This window comes from Musa acuminata, chromosome BXJ3-8 (assembly GCF_036884655.1).
Source record: "Musa acuminata AAA Group cultivar baxijiao chromosome BXJ3-8, Cavendish_Baxijiao_AAA, whole genome shotgun sequence".
Lineage (NCBI taxonomy): Eukaryota > Viridiplantae > Streptophyta > Magnoliopsida > Zingiberales > Musaceae > Musa > Musa acuminata.
This window is the reverse complement of record NC_088356.1, coordinates 10,521,018-10,537,500: the sequence shown is the minus strand read 5'-3', so window position 1 is coordinate 10,537,500 and position 16,483 is coordinate 10,521,018. Positions and strand designations below refer to the sequence as shown.

At 37.5% G+C, this 16,483-nt stretch overlaps 1 protein-coding gene across 1 annotated transcript; it reads right to left on the bottom strand.

Annotated features, from left to right (window-relative positions):
* Positions 1-11,629: 11,629 nt before the first annotated feature.
* On the bottom strand, positions 11,630-16,131 carry LOC103994470 (uncharacterized). Its single transcript, XM_009414810.3, has 6 exons — positions 14,994-16,131; positions 13,578-13,633; positions 13,273-13,506; positions 12,763-13,051; positions 12,479-12,675; positions 11,630-12,102 (listed from the first exon to the last, which is right to left on the bottom strand). The coding sequence occupies exons 1-6, from the start codon at positions 15,996-15,998 to the stop codon at positions 11,949-11,951; spliced, it is 1,935 nt and encodes a 644-aa protein (XP_009413085.2). The 5' UTR covers positions 15,999-16,131; the 3' UTR covers positions 11,630-11,948.
* Between the last annotated feature and the right edge of the window lie 352 nt (positions 16,132-16,483).

Sequence of the window (16,483 nt, the reverse complement as noted above, 5' to 3'; positions counted from 1 at the left end):
GGAATCAAGGACGGAGCGGTGCAAGTTCATAGGATACCCCAAGGAAACTTGTGGGTATTATTTCTATCATCTTGAGGACCAAAAGATCTTTGTAGCCAAGAGAGCGATGTTCCTTGAGAAGAAACACATTCTTGGCGGAGATAGTGGGAGCAAGATAGAGTTGAACGAGGTTGGAGAACCTAGCTCAAGTACCACTCTATAGCCCGAGTCTGTTTAGGTACCTAATACACAAGTTCCAACTTTACGTAGGTCCAACAGATTATCCTATTCTCCTGAGAGATATGTAGGATATTTTAGATGAGAGGATGTTGAGGATATTGATCCTCAAACCTACGAGGAGACTACTATGAGTATAGACTTCGGGAAGTGGCAAAAAGCCATGAATTCTGAGATGGATTCTATGTACTCCAACAAGGTTTGGAACCTAGTTGATGCGCCCGAGGGTATTGTACCCATCGGTTGTAAGTGGATCTTTAAGAAAAAGATTGGAGTAGATGGAAAAGTAGAGACCTATAAAGCAAGGCTAGTGGCTAAGGGGTATCGTCAAAGGCAAAGTATTGACTATGACGAAACCTTCTCACTTGTAGCAATGCTAAAATTCATCCGAATTATATTGGCTATTGCAACACACTATGATTATGAAATATGGCATATGGATGTGAAAACTGTATTCCTCAATAGGAACCTCGAGGAGAAGGTGTATATGATACAACCTGAGGGATTTGTGTCTAAAGACTGCCCAGATAAGGTGTACAGGTTGCTTAGATCCATTTATAGACTAAAAATAAGCTTCTTGAAGTTGGAACATAAGATTTGATGAGACAATTAGATTTTATGACTTCGTTAAGAACGAAGATGAGCCTTGTGTGTATATGAAGGTAAGTGGGAGCGCTATCAACTTTTTGGTGTTATATGTGGATGATATCCTGATCATTGGGAATGATGTAGGAATGCTATCCATAGTAAAGGCTTGGTTATCTAGACACTTCTCCATGAAGGACTTAGGGAAAGCATCCTATAACTTAGGATTCGGATCTATAAAGATAGATCCAAGAGGATGCTTGGCTTGTCCCAGTCCAGGTATATAAAAACCATTGTCAAAAGGTTTAGCATGAAAAATTCCAAGAGAGGTCTCATACTGATGAGACATGGGATATCGCTTTCTAGGAGTATGTCCTCAAAGACTCCTGAAGAAAGGGCGAACATGGATAGGATACCCTATACCTCAACGATAGGGTCTATCATGTATGTCATGCTATGTACCAGGCTTGATATAGCGCATGCTTTGAGTGTCACAAGTAGGTGTAAGGTAGATCCAGGCTTGAAATAATGGAAAGCAGTAAAGTGTATCCTTAAGTGCTTGAGAAGAACTAAGGATCTTTTACTAGTATATAGAGGTAGTAGCCTCAGGATTAAAGGCTACACGGACTCAAGTTTTTAATTTGATGTCGATGATAGCAAGTCGAATTCGGGGTATGTGTGCACCTTGAATGGAGGAGCAGTATGCTGGAAAAGTTCCAAGCAAGACATTGCTGCTGACTTGGCCATAGAGGCGGAGTACATTGCTACAGTAGAGGCAGCAAAGAAGGGAGTCTGGATGAAGAAGTTCATCACAGATCTAGGAGTCATGCCAGGTAGTGAGGAGTCAATTTCCTTATATTACGATAATAACGGGGTGATTGCTCAAGCGAAGGAACCCAGGTCTCATAAAAAATCTAAGCATGTTCTGAGGAGGTTCCACCTGATCAGTGAGATCGTGGCCCGAGGAGATGTATCAGTGGAAAGAATTTCATTCGAAGATAATATTACAGATCCACTAACAAAGTCATTGTCTCAAATTATCTTTGAGCGTCATAGGGGTCTGATGGGGATCAAATACAAAAGTGATTGACTTTAGGTCAAGTTGAAGATTGCTAGTCATAGGTGCCCAACAAGCTAATCACGTGAGTGATGACACGTGTGTCTTGACACATAATATTTTTGCTTATTATATTTTGATATTTATCACTTTATATTGACTATTACATATATATACATGTATACATTGTGATGTCCTTGGATCTGTGCAATAGAAATCAGATCGTGATGAGACCATGATAATGAGATTGATTCACCTTTAAACATAAATCCTAAATAATCCCGGTCATAGGTTACTCAAGAGGGACATCGAGATAACCAGACAGACTAGTGTGTTGTATACCCATCTATATGATGGATGCATCTAGTCTCATAGTTGCTCGTGTGGGGACACTAGGGATACAGTACATGTGCTCATTAGAGAATGAGTTCACTGATTGATTCGCTTATGAAATGTTGGATGGTTGATAATACCTTATTGTTAGACAACGATTCCGTAGTCTCAGTGGTGTATCTGGTCCTTAGACTTGAGACACCAAGAATGTCTTGTATGAGTGCTCCATTTTTTGATATCAGACTTATAGGTTTGGATATCCCAGATCTAGTACAACCGGTCATCGAGAGTGGCAGTCAACCTTACGAGGACTATTAAGTGTCGATAGAGGATCAACCACTCTCTTTGTAATGAGAGGAATATCTCATGTGTTCTTGCTCAGACAAATCTCTGGCCAGGGTCATTCGGATTGAGAGAGAAAGAGTTCTCTTAGAGAATCCAATCAGAGCAAGACTCAAGTAGAAACCGTATGGATTTGACAACACCATACCCGATATACGCTCTTTGAGATATTAGATGGATGAGGAACTATAGGTACATTAGTAACTGAGGAAAGATAGGTCCAATGGATTTGATTCCCCTGTAACGTCTAGGGACTACAACGTAGTGGCCTAGTACGTCCGCAGTCGATGAGTCGAGTGAATTATTATGGAGTTAATAATTCATTGAGTCAGAAGGAGTTCTGACAAGTATGACTCATGGTCAGCTCGATAATGGGCCTAGAGGGTCACACATATATGGTAAGCGTTACGATGAGTAGAAGTTTGGATATGAGATATCCGCCGGAGTCCCTATCTTATTAGATATCCAATAAGCCCTTGAATTATTGGATCCCATGGATGAGATCCAATAAAAGCCCATGAGAGATTATTGGATAGAGATCCACTAATCTAAGAGACTTGGGTAGTTGGATGAAGATCCAATACCCAATAGAGGAGCATTCATTAGGGATAAGTTAATAGGGGACCTCTATAAATATGAGGGATTCAGTAGTTCATATGCTAGAGCCTTTGTTTGCCTCTCCTATTCTCCTCCCACTCTCCACCTCAGATCAGGCCTGGAGTTTGGAGGAGCGTCGTGGCAGCCCTGCTATGTGGATCACCGCTAGAGAGGAGGGTGCTTGACCTCCTTCACCCTCTCCTAGAGATATACGAGGATTCAAGGATATACGATCTCCCTAGGTAACACAACTTGTTCTGTACGTAGTTTTAAGTTTTATGGATTTTTGCGCACTAATCTTCGCATGACGACGAACATCTCTTTAGGAATAGGGAATTTTGTATTTGTTCTTCCGTTGCACATGTGATATCCCCCCCCCCCCAAAGATTTTTCAACAACTACATCCATCATATGGATAAGTATACAGTACACCAGTCTGTCCGGTTATCTCGATGTCCCTCTTGAGTAACCTATGACCGAGATTATTTAGAATCTATGTTTAAAGGCAAATCAGTCTTATTATCATGATTTCATCACGATTTGATTCATATTGCACAAATCCATGGACATCACAATATATTTAAGCAACATGCAATATAAAGTGATAAATTATCAAATAATAATAATAAGCAAAAAGACTACGTGTCAAGTCACATGTGCCATCACTCACGTGATTGGCTTGCAGGACACATATGATTAGCAATACCATCATCGGGTCTTTCGAAAAAAGTATATTTCGTACTTTTCTAGCTTATAAGCGGTTCTACTACCTATAGCATTGACACTGGGTGATACCACTGCTTGACACAATTTGAAGACTATGTCCAGGTGGTATCATTACCTGACATTAGCGATACCACCGTCGGGTCTTCCAAAAGAAGTACCTTTCGTACTTTTCTAGCTTACAAGTGGTTCCACCGCCTATTTTGATAGTGCCATCGCCTATCCCATCTATGGGTCACTGAATGGGCCTCATAATTAGCCAAACTCAATCTCAAATCAAGCCCAATGGGCCCTTAATTGATTTGATATGATTACACCCAAAACTAACTTAATTACGACCTAACCTACTTTGATCAAGACACGATCGATTACAAACATGAATTGTATCTTGTTTGATATGTCATTGGTTCATCCAACGCTTTATTCGAACTCACAGCGTATTGTCCTCTCCTTCAATGTATTGCCCGATCATCAGCATATTGAACTCCCGCAACATCCAATCTTCTTAGTACAATATCCGATCCTTCTGGCCTGATACATGAACTCATGGTACGATGTCCTTCTACCGGCACATCGACCAGTCCTCCGACTTGACATCCAATCTCCTATCATGATGCTCTTTGACCTAACGTCTAATTCTCTTACTTCAATCAAATTATCTTTCCATGATTGGAGTTAGTCCTATGTCACTCAAATGGTAATTAGATCATAATTTTATCAATTGATTTCATCATCAAAATTCAAGACAACAATCTCTCCCTTTTTTATGATGACAACTAATTAATGATAGAGTTTAACTAAACTCCCTATATCTATATGCCATATTGAGAGAAACGTTGAATTCAAGTCGAAATGATTTCAATCATGAATCATAGTGATCATATGCAACATAATATATCAACATAATTATTACTTGTATCATAAGTTGAAGTATTGCATGCATAACTCCAAATCATCATGCATATTTTTAAAATATAAAATCATTATTAGTTTGGGCATAACATGTATGATACCAAAATATTAATATTTTTAAATCATCATTATTTCTCCCTCTTTCTCATCAACAAAAAGAAGAAAAGTGCAAGTAGTAAGTTTTTTTAGATGTGTAAGTTAGCAATTTTTGTGCAAGCTAGTAATTCTTGTTTCTCTTTAGAGATATGCAAGCTAGCAAGTTTTACTTCTCTTTTGAGATGTGAAAGCTAACATTTTTTGCTTCTCTTGAGATATGCAACCTAGCAATTCTTGCTTCTCTTTTGAGATATACAAGTTTAGTAATTTTTACTTCTTGAAGTGTGCAAGCTAGCAATTTTTTCTCCCCCTTTGTTACTATTAGAAAGAAGGGAATAATACAATATTGTAATTCGTTTTCCTTTATGTCAATTTTCAAATCATGACAAATATTAATAATAAAGATAATTTTATATCAAGAGTGATCAATTTGATGATGGGGTATAGATATCGTAAACACAAAGGAGTTATATGAAATAAATAAATCTTAAGTTATGAATATCGAGAGATCAAGACTTATTTTGATAAGTCTTCTCTTTAATAAAACAAAAGAATCATATGAGAACAAATAATAGAATATCTTGATTCATAAAAAAAATCTCAAATTATAATTTTAAGAAATCAAAAGAAAAATCATGATTCATTTAGATAATTCTCCTCTTTAATAAATAACAAAAAGAAACATGGGAGATCAAATAGTAAAAGATCTCGATTCATACATAAGAAATCTCAAGTCATCAATATCATGATTTGGATAAAACTCATTCAAATTCAAATCATCAAAATCACTTTCATAGTTCAAGAGATTCATAAAAAATAACATAAATAGATTCATTAATCTCTTATTGAAAACTCGATAGGATAGATAAATTTTCAAGAAAAATGCATTCTCTTTTTAGTTTCAATTTATGTGATTAATTTCATATAAGCATGCCATAGTCTTTTATACCAAATCCATGCATCATCATTTAAAATCGAAAAACGAGTTTCATCATGACAAAGATCAATAGTATAACACATTAAAAAAAATATCTTTAATCAAAATATTTGATTTGTTATAAATAATTCCTATGCCAATGATTTTTATTATTATTATTATTTCAACTAGTGAGCTTTATGCAGTGTATAGGATCTCCGGTCATATATCTTGAGCATCCACTATCAAGATTTTATCTTTTGCTCCTAGCTTTCGATTATAGAGATGTCTACAAGAAAGGTGAGTTTGCTCTAGGTATTTAACTTTGGGTCCTTTATGATTATTATATATATCTATTTTATCGATTAGCATTATGTCATTTATGGTTCCTTTAGGAACCTAAACTAATTTACGTGAGTCATATTTTTTAAATAAATATTTATAAGTAAAAGGATATGTCTACCACAAAAATTACACTTAACCTTAGAGGCAACATGCAATGTGGGTCCTTTAACAAAAGTAGTTGTTTTTGTTGAGCACAAAGCCGATTCATTCTTTTCTATGTATATGACCTCTATTAGCAAGGATCATATTTAATAATTTGCTATCAATATTAAATTTTTCTAAAGTTTTTTGTAATAACATATTTTCCTTTTATATGAATTTAACTCTTCACATTTAGTTCAATGTATTAACATGCAATTATCATGCTCGTTTTTTATTTTTTAAATTTACTAGAGAGAGAATCATGATCCTTTTTTAGCAATTTATATTTTTTATCAACTAACTTAAATTCATTATACAAATCATTGTATGCATCAAGTAATTCATTGTAAGGTAAATACATTTCAGATGAGTTGCATACCTCGTCGTCGAAAGCCACCAAAGTATAGTTCGCTACCTCACCTTCATTGGTTTGCTCTTTGTCTTTCGATACACTTGATTCGTCCTAAGTCGTCTTGAGTGCTTTTTTCTTCTTTTGATGTGCAAGCATCTTCTTCTTTAGTTGTGGACATTCGCTTTTGAAATGCCTCAGCCTTTTACATTCATAACAAGTTATTGTAATGTTTTTAAGTTTATTTTTGTACTTTGTTTCTTTATTTATGAATTTTTTAAATTTTCTTGTGAGAAGTTCAAAGTCATCATCGTCATTTTGAGCTTTTGCTGGAGTAGTCTTCTTTTATTCTAAGTGTCATATCCTTCTTGTTCTTTGGAAGGTTGTTCTTATGTTCACCATGTATCATACAAGTCATTTCATAGGTCATTAACGACCCTATGAGCAATTCAAGTCATTTGCTTCTTGAATAGCAGTTACTTTTGGATCCCAATTTTTAGGAAGAGATTATAAAATTTTATTAACAAGTTCAAGATTAGTTAAACTTTTACCAAGTGCTTTCAAACCATTGACAATATCCGTAAAATACGTGTACATGTCACCAATGGTTTTGCTTGGTTTCATTCGAAACAATTCAAAACTATGGATCAAAAGATTGATCTTAGATTCTTGAACTCTACTTGTACCTTCATGAGTAATTTCAAGTATGTGCCAAATGTCATGTGTAGTTTCATATATCGAAATATGATTAAACTTAATTTTATCTAAAGCACAAAACAAAGCATTCATAGCTTTAGTATTTAATAAAAATATTTTAAAAAAAATTATTTATTCATTCATAGGTTTAGAGAGTATTTAAAAACTAAGTTCGATTACATTCCATAAATTAAAATATACAGAAAGCAAAAAAACTCTCATTTGTGTTTTTCAATATGTATAGTTTATCTCATTGAACATAGGAGGATGAGTGATTGAGTAACCCTCTAGATTGTCAGCAAAAGCTATTTAATCTCTCTCGGGTGTTAAACCAATTGAGAAAAACTTGACTTTGATACTAATAATTAGAACCAAAAATGACACTAAGAGGGTGGAGGATGAATTAGTGCTTTCGTAAAATTACGTCGATTTAAAAACTTCATTCGATCAAAACCGTATTGGAAATATGTTTAACTTAAAATGTAAGTGAGAGTAGTAGACAATTGAATCAATAAGTAATGACAATGAAAATCAGAACAAAAATGCACATCGAATTTATAGTGGTTCGATTATCGTGACCTACGTTCACTCCTGATTCCTTTTTCGTCGAGGCCACCGATGTTTACTAACGATCTTTTTTCAATATGTGAAGATCAAATACTCTTTTTACAACTCTTTCTCCTTTTCATAGGCTTAGAAGAGAGTCCTTACACCTCTCTCTTTTACATTAAATGCTCATTCCTCCCTCAGAAAGATCTCTAAACAGTAGGAGGAAGAGACTCTACACTTCAGGAGAGATTACAACTCTTTTTTCAGAATGATTCTTTTCCTCTTTTGACTCTTTTTCTTGCTTACCCAAGTAGGAATTAGTGGGATATTTATATATCTCAAATGATTTCAAAAAATGGAGTCAAAATTTAAATCTCCGAGATTTCGGGGTACTAGCGGTACCAGCACCTAAGATTGACGGTACCATTGCCGGATCTTTTGGAAGAAGTACATTTCATGCCTTTTTAATTTACAGGCAATTCCACCACTTGTTCTGGTAGTACCACCGCCTAACACATATATGGGTCACTAAATGGGTCTTCCAATAAGCCTAACTCAACGCTATATCAGGCCCAATGGGCCCTAATTGAATTGGGATGGTTACACTCAAATCCAACTTAATTATGATCTAACCTACTTCGATTAAGACATAACCGATTAAAAACATGAATATTATGTTGTTTGGCATATCATTGGTTCATCTGGTACTTTGTTCGAACCTTCGGTTCATCATCCTCTCATTCAATGTATTGCTCGATCATCGACATGTTGACCTTCTGTAACATTCGATCTTCTTGGTGTAATGTCTGATACTTCTGGTCCGATGCCTAAACTCATGACACAATATTCTTTTGTTGGCACGTCGACCAGTCCTCTGGCTCAACGTCCAATCTTCTGATATGATGTTCTCCGGCCCAACGTCTGATTCTCCTTCTTCAATCGATTTATCTTTTTATGATTGAAGTTAGTCTTGCATCATTCAAACGCTGATTAGATCATTACTTAATCAATTGATTTTATTATTAAAATCTGATATTCAACAAATGTTAATCGTAAATAAGAAGATTGTTTACAAAAAAAACCTAATACAAATTCACATTCAAATATATAAGAATTATATAAGAACTAAAATAATCTCTTTCAAAAAAAAACATAAATAGATTTTTTTTTCGAATAATGAGACTATTCCAATTATAATATTCGTAGAGAAAGAACAATAATAAATGCAAAGGGGAAACATCCAGGGGATCCAGGATCAAAGGATTTGGACTAGGATTTCTATATGGATGGGATGAGGTATTAGTATATCTGATAGATAATTTAAATGTAATAAATTATCCTTAAAAAAGGAAATATTGATTGAATAGATTATAAATTATGAGAGTTTGGTATTTTTTTTCCTCAAGCGAAGATACTAATTGCAGCAAGAATGAAAAAAAAAGGAAAAAAATAATTGTTATGCCCAAGGAATCGATTTTGGTAAGAATCATTAACTAAATAAATCAAATAATTTTATTGATACATTTGAATAATTAAACGTTTCAAAAAACACTGAACTACATTTATTGTCATAACCCAAAAAATTCACTGGTTCATAAAAAATTAAACTATTTAAATATATTCCTAAAAAAAAGGATTGTTGTCGAGATCTATCTTTTTCTAAATATCCTTGTAATTCATCCATTTACATTTCTGCTTAGAGTAGGTAGGGGTAGGAGGCATTTCTTGGGTTATTAAATAATACATAGTGTAAAATGGTCAAAATAGGATATTTCGTATTCTATTATGTCTATAGAATATAATAATAATAATAATAAAATATATCCTGAAAAGGAAATAGGGAGTCCAATCAATAAATCTTTTTATTCTTTTTTTTTCTATCTAATTGGTTTATCTTTGTTGTTTATATTCGTTATAATTACAAGAGGATAACAAACCCTTTATTTTTGTAACCCAATCGCTCTTTTAACTTCGGAATTTATACTCTTTATCAGTATATTGTTTCTTCTACACATCCATTTCTAATCCATAATAAAGAATAGTTAGGATTCATTAAAAAAAAAGAAAAAGAATTAATGGTCCACTCACAAGAGAACTTACCCTTTCCCACATTAATCTATTTTTAACATCTAATTAGATCGGATAATCGTTCAATTCAAATTAAGAACATAAGCTAGTTGCTTTTTGTTTTAACAAAATTAGAACCATAGTAGGCTCTATCCATTTATTCACCAGACCCAACTATAAATGTGAATTTGTTCTATCCCCTTCCCTTCCAAATTTTTTTATATTATTTTTGGAACGGTCCAGTAAGGATAAACTCAAAGTTCCATTTTTATTTTAATTTATATTTTTTTAATAAAATAAGAATTTTTTTATTATGATATGCTATTTTTTCTATTCATTACCTTTGAGGATCAACAGTGGTCTTATAGACTCTACTAATAATCTAGACGAATTTATTGCTTCATCCAAATGTGTAAAATATCATAGTCACACTTAAAAGTCTAGTACTCTACTGTTGAGTTAGCAATCCAAATAAAATAAAAAAAATAAGATATTAGATACGATCAAAATTTAAAATTAATTAATTGTACTGCATGACCCCCATCAAAATATTGAACTAACAACAAATAAAAGAAAGATTTTATGATCAATTATACAAAATAAATAAAAATATACGAATCATATTTAAAAACACCATATTCTTAAAAGAGATGTTAAAATTGTGACAGACCTGTCGTTTTTTATCAATTTTTTTTAATTATTTTTGTTAAGTTAAATTCTAAAATACTAAACCCAATAATGCAAACCTATTATTTGAGTAAAAGTTTAGTAAAAACCCAATATGGGGCCTCGATAAAGAGATTTATTTATCTATGATCAATTATATTTGTTCGAAACACCATTGTCAATATGAATTGTTGAGAAAACAAATAACAAATAAAGTAAATAAAATAAGGATTTGTGTTGGGTTGGCACAACATAAATAATAAATTTTGATGGAAAAAATAAGGAAAAGATAAAGAAAAAATCTTGGGTTTATTCAATCAATAGAGGTACAATTGGTGGATTCCTATAACAAGAAAAAAGTAAATTTATGTATGAATAGAGCGAGAAAAAGGAAAATTTTAGGTAAAACATTGTAAGTAAAAAATTATACAAAGATAGATTTTATATTAATCATCTCCCCCTTTTTATTAATTTTATTGTTCTTTTCTTTTAATTAACTCGTTTTTTTTTTATTCTACCTTATTTAAAATATCATAAACAGTTTGTATAGGTTGAGCGTCCTTTTTAAGGAAATATAGAATAGCATAAAAACTCACTTTTCTAAAATCTCTTCCTTCTCTTCGGGATCGAACATCAATTGCAACGATTTGATAGGTGGCTCATTAGGATAGATGTAGGAGGTTTTTCTCCTTATGCGGCTTGAGAAAAAAATTATTTTAATTTCAATATATCTTTCTGTATATAATATCAAATAGTAAACACAAAATTAGACCAAAAAATTATTATATATACTATTTTTGTCTGTTCATATAAAAGACCAAAAAATCTACTTTGCACAGTGTCAATTTTGTAACCATCAATTTAGCAAGGAAAAATCTCTTTACTTGTTATACACAGATGTAGCATATATATAGATAGTAATAGATTCTTTATCACTCACATAAGCATCGACTTCGATCCCACCATAAGTTCCTTGTCATCTTTTTACGGTATTATTTGGCATAAGAATCCCATAAGTTGGGTATCAGAACACAGATGCTACAGTAATCCAACAAATAGACGCATGTGTAGAACACCACATTGCATTCTTACAAGCACTACTACAGCTTTCATGAGCATGAGTGACACAGTGCTGGTGGCCTGTACGATCAAACACTCCAACACTACCAGTACAACTATTGGTAATTATGAGTGAGATTCATGGTTCTACATACAACATGTGTATATAACTATAGTCTGCGACCTACACATTTCAATCTCGTGTCTATCTGCCATATGCTTGGTCTTTTAGAAAACCTTCAAAAAATATTATTAGTACCTTCTCACGTCAGAAAGTGGAGTTGGGGCGTTGAGACTCTTCAGTAGTTTGGAGACCAGTCGAAGTTTTGGTAGGATATGTTGATATGACCTCCGTCATTCAGAAGATGAGTCAAAAGCCCAGCTTTAGTTGCATCGAGGTAGCTCAATATCCAGTTAAGGATATCCTTTTCTTCTCCAAAATCAGCATCGTACCTGTATCATAAACCTTGAGCGAGTCAATGAAACGTCACCTAATCATTTGAAGTTCAGTCTCCGAAGCATACAGGTAGGACTTTAGACAGCAAAAGTTACTCTTTTGGTGGACTAATGTCATATGTCACTTCGAGGGTCCATATAATTTGATGGATTTCCCTAAGGAGAATTAAGTTTACCATATACAAGCATTACTAAAATGATAAAACTGGAGAACTATGGGCACCTAATGGTCCATAAAAATGATCAGATTTGTTCTACTTAATCTTAAGGTAGTAGTCATATTATTATACTGGAAAGAGGCCTTGCTAGTTTATAGCTAACAATAAACTGCAACAATCTTAGCGATATTCTACTAAGATTAAAGAAGACTCACCATTTAATAATCCTGGTGAGATAGACAACTCTCCTCTCAAGATCCACTTCGATCCCGCCACGAAGGAAAAACTCTCTTGCAGCGTGCCTGAGTTCTACTTCAACCCCTTCGGTAGAGAAGAACCACACTGTTGGACTCGAACGGGTTCCATTGCATAGACCAAAATGGATCAAAGGGTTCACCTTTGTGGAAGCCAACTAAAAATATTACAATAGACTAGATTTTAGCTGGCATCACCAGGAAACAAATATGCACGGAGAGAGGCAGGATTGCCAAGCAAGTACCTCTAATCGCTTGTCACCAGCACTGAAAGGCTTGACCAAGGAGTAAGGCTGCCTTCTGTTGGAACGGAGGATGCCATTCTTTATGGAGGAAAGCGAAAAAGGATAGCCTCCAACTATATACTGGAAGTCGGTGTAGAAAGCCCTCCTGTCGATCACTCCAGGTTGGCCGATTCTGATAATGGCATGAATGACCATTGCATTGTATAAATTCAGGAAGAAGGCCAACTTCTCATCAGCTGACAGGCCAAAAATGTCGACCCGTTGAAGATCTTGGACCAGGTTAACGTATCTGCTCAATATTCCAAAAAATAAAGGAAACATGTCATATATATAACTGTAGTTAAATCTTTGATGCTAAACTAAGTTTAGTGTAAGTATAATCTAAGGTAGATCACGCAGGATGAATAGACCACTCAACTCTAATACACTGGTTCATTGCAATATCAGATAACAGAGACCTGATTACACCCTATGTTTGATCTGTAACAGCTAAACCAAGTGTCAACGTACCTACGGAACTCCTCGCTGGCACCGATACGGCCATAGTCCAGATGACGCCTATCATCGGATGCATAGGCTTCAAGTATTGCAGTCATTAGCTTAGTTAGCCTCTGGCCGACAATGGTAGCTGGTTTGGGTTCATTGTCATTTGTTGATCCTCTAAAGTTGAAACATTTTGGAATTACTGGTTCATGCTCAAGAAAATGGTAGAAATGGTTGTTCCCGTCTTCAAAGTCATTCTCCCTGCATTAATTAATTCATCAGTCTACTGCAAAGAGCCAAAGGATCTCAGAGTGATACGGTGTAGGATTTACCGAAATACATGATGTATGAAGTGCTTCCTGGCGAGCTCTTTACCGATTTCCACAGCCTAAAGCAAGTCAAAATGCAGACAAGTTTGGTACACAATGATGATAAAGAGTAGATAATAGAACAAAGATCTATAAACAGACATAATGTTCTCATGTTGACTGTAGCATACAAATGCTCCAAAGAACATCTAAAAAGAGGATCTCCATATCAAAAAACTAAACACCAGCGTAGATTATATTTCTTGAAAAAGGACATTAGTAATGTATCAAATAGATCAAGTGGTGATACTATAAAATTATAAAATTATTTCTATAAAATTAGATCAAGTGGGACATCTATCAAATCAAGCTATGAAATTAGTTCGTGTTTCTTTAATCCACTGACCAATTCTGGTTAAAAAACATGAATACCATTCTTTTTTCAGCGTCACAAGAATAAGGAGATTTAGCTGTCTCCAAAAATTAAAAGTCAAACCCAGGATTAGAAAAAGCAATAATTGGTCGATAAATCATTCTTCTGGACTGCCATATTAACTTAGCAGGAAATTACGTTAGTTCTACGTATGAGGGCAGAAATCAAATGAGATAAAAAAGATAAGATGACTCTAATGCATGCATCATGCATGGGCATTTGCATTAAGATGAGGACGAAACGTCATTTGTGCTGTAAGGCAAGATTGATTTAGTCAAAAGCTACTCAAGATGGATGACGCACAATCCGAGCAAAAGATGATATTTTCCTCTTTTTTTTCTCTTCCTGACGGATGGACTTCAAATCTTAACAACTAGTCCTTCTAATTCTATGACAAACTCGTGAAAATTACTTCCATCAAATTAATCTTATAATCTCCTTCATCAGTCCTAATTCATCAAAAAAAAGAATCTTAAAAGCAGAAGAAACAGACTGAATAACTACATCTACAGCTACTATCGAGCAATCTTTGAATTCGCTCGCAAGATGTTAACCCCTCGGAAGGTCAGAAGGACCCAAAAACCGCCCTGCGGACAACAGGACAAGAAACCGGTTAAGCTCGTTCTCGACGACCCCACCCGAACCCACCATGTGAATAGTGCACGAAAAATAAAGACATCTAACGGCCCCGATTTGCCCGTCGATTCAATGCGGTGGAAAAACGTTTTTTTTAAGCACCCAAAGAAAACGTCCACTCGTGCCTCGTAACCGAATCACGCTCCTCTCCCATTTCCGCCCACCCGCGCCTCACGTGTCCGGACACGGTGCCGTCATTCCCGCCGTCCGATGCGTACCATGGGACCAACCTCCTAACGGACTCCTCCCGTGTGCCCCCCGGCCCCAACTCACCCATGTGACCGTCTCGGGACAGAATTCGTCATCTTTGGCCGTTGAATCCTCATCGAATGGACGAGAGAGTGCATCGATCACGGAGGGAGAGGCGTTACCTTCTTGCGGCCGCAGTCGAGGTGGTTGATGATGGCCTCCACCATGTCGCTCCCGGAGAAGCAGTTCCTGACCAGCTTCATCCTGGTGATCCGGTCCTGGATCGGGAGGCGGTGACGCAGAACCCGCGCCATCGCCACCATCACGTCCGGCCGCTCCCCGCGCAACTCTTCCTCGTCGTCGAAACCGTACGCCGGCACCCGCGGCGCCGCATCCGGACACCGCACCCCGGCCATATCCCGCAGCCGCCGTTCGAACTCCCCGCTGTTACGCAGCGAGTTGAGCGCCACCAGCCCCCCAAGCAGCTTCTCGTTGAAGAAGATCGCTGGCAGGGCTGAGCTCCCCGTCCGCTCCACCAGCTCCCGCTGTCGCTCCGGGAACACGTCCACGTTGATCTCCACGTACGGGAGGCCCTGCTCACGAAAGAATGATCGGACGGCGCCGCAGTCGCGGCAGCCGGAGCGCGAGAAGAAGCTGACCCGGCCCTTGATCTCGCCGCCCTCCGGCTCGGCCTCCGCCCGCTCGTTCTCGCCCTTGAGCCGTACGATCACCTTGAGTCCCGAGAGGCGGAACTCGGTTACGGACCCGTTGGGCCCGCAGTCGCCGTCGCCGGATGGGGGCACCTTGAGGGAGGAGATTCGCTTCGCGATGGCGGCGGAGAAAACGCTGCCCCGGTTGTGGAGGTACTTCCCGATCGCGGAGACGTCTACGGCAGCGGCGGAGTTGAGGGAGACGGAGCGTTCGATGGGGCGGCGCTCTTCATCCGGCCCAGTGGACCGCGCCTTGGTGAGACCCGGCGGCGCCTGCGGCTGCGGCAAGTGCGACGGCGGACCTACGAGCCGCTCCTCCTTCCGGTACGCACTACTATCCCCTTCGATCCGATCGTCGCCGGAAGCCTCCTTCGGGTCCTCCACCGCCGGCCCATGATCCCCTGCGGCTGGTTCTCGGGGGCGATCCACGGGATGGGTATGTGGATAGGAGGAGAGAGAGGCGTCCTCTTCTCCCATGATTGGGTTCGGAGAGATGGCTTCAGAGAAGAATTAGGTTTGCTTGGCCTCGTTCGTGTCGGTATCGAAGGAGCGCGAGGTCGAGAGGTTTATAGCCGAGAGAGAGGAGGAAGTGGGGAGCGGGGGATCGGGCAGGGCCCAAATAGAGAAGGTCAAAAGTCCAACTTTTCTAAACCTTTCCGCACATTTCTTACTCGGCCTTCTCATGAATCCTTCAAAGGGTCTGACCACGTGCCGAGCACCTGATATGGACGAATTCGTAGAATGACAACGGTGGCCGTCACGTGACAGTTGTGCCTAAGCTCTCCTGTGATTCGAGGACAGGGTGGGCCCAGGGTAGCCGCAACGAAGACGATGGCGTCGAGGCCTGCAGTTGGTTCCCCAAATCCCTTGTCGGTGTCGGGCGAGATTTCGCGGGGCTTTCACTGACGTGGTTGAAGGGCTGAATTTAATTATCAGAGGTGAACGGGGGGGGGGGGGGGGGC

Excerpts from the sequence above, each read along its gene's own strand:
- LOC103994470 (XM_009414810.3), bottom strand. The coding sequence starts at position 15,998 with ATGGGAGAAGAGGACGCCTCTCTCTCCTCCTATCCACATACCCATCCC. Across the intron at positions 13,634-14,993 it reads TCGACTGCGGCCGCAAGAAG|GCTGTGGAAATCGGTAAAGA; the intron begins GTAACGCCTCTC and ends GACTTGCTTTAG. Across the intron at positions 12,103-12,478 it reads CTCACCAGGATTATTAAATG|GTACGATGCTGATTTTGGAG; the intron begins GTGAGTCTTCTT and ends TTTATGATACAG.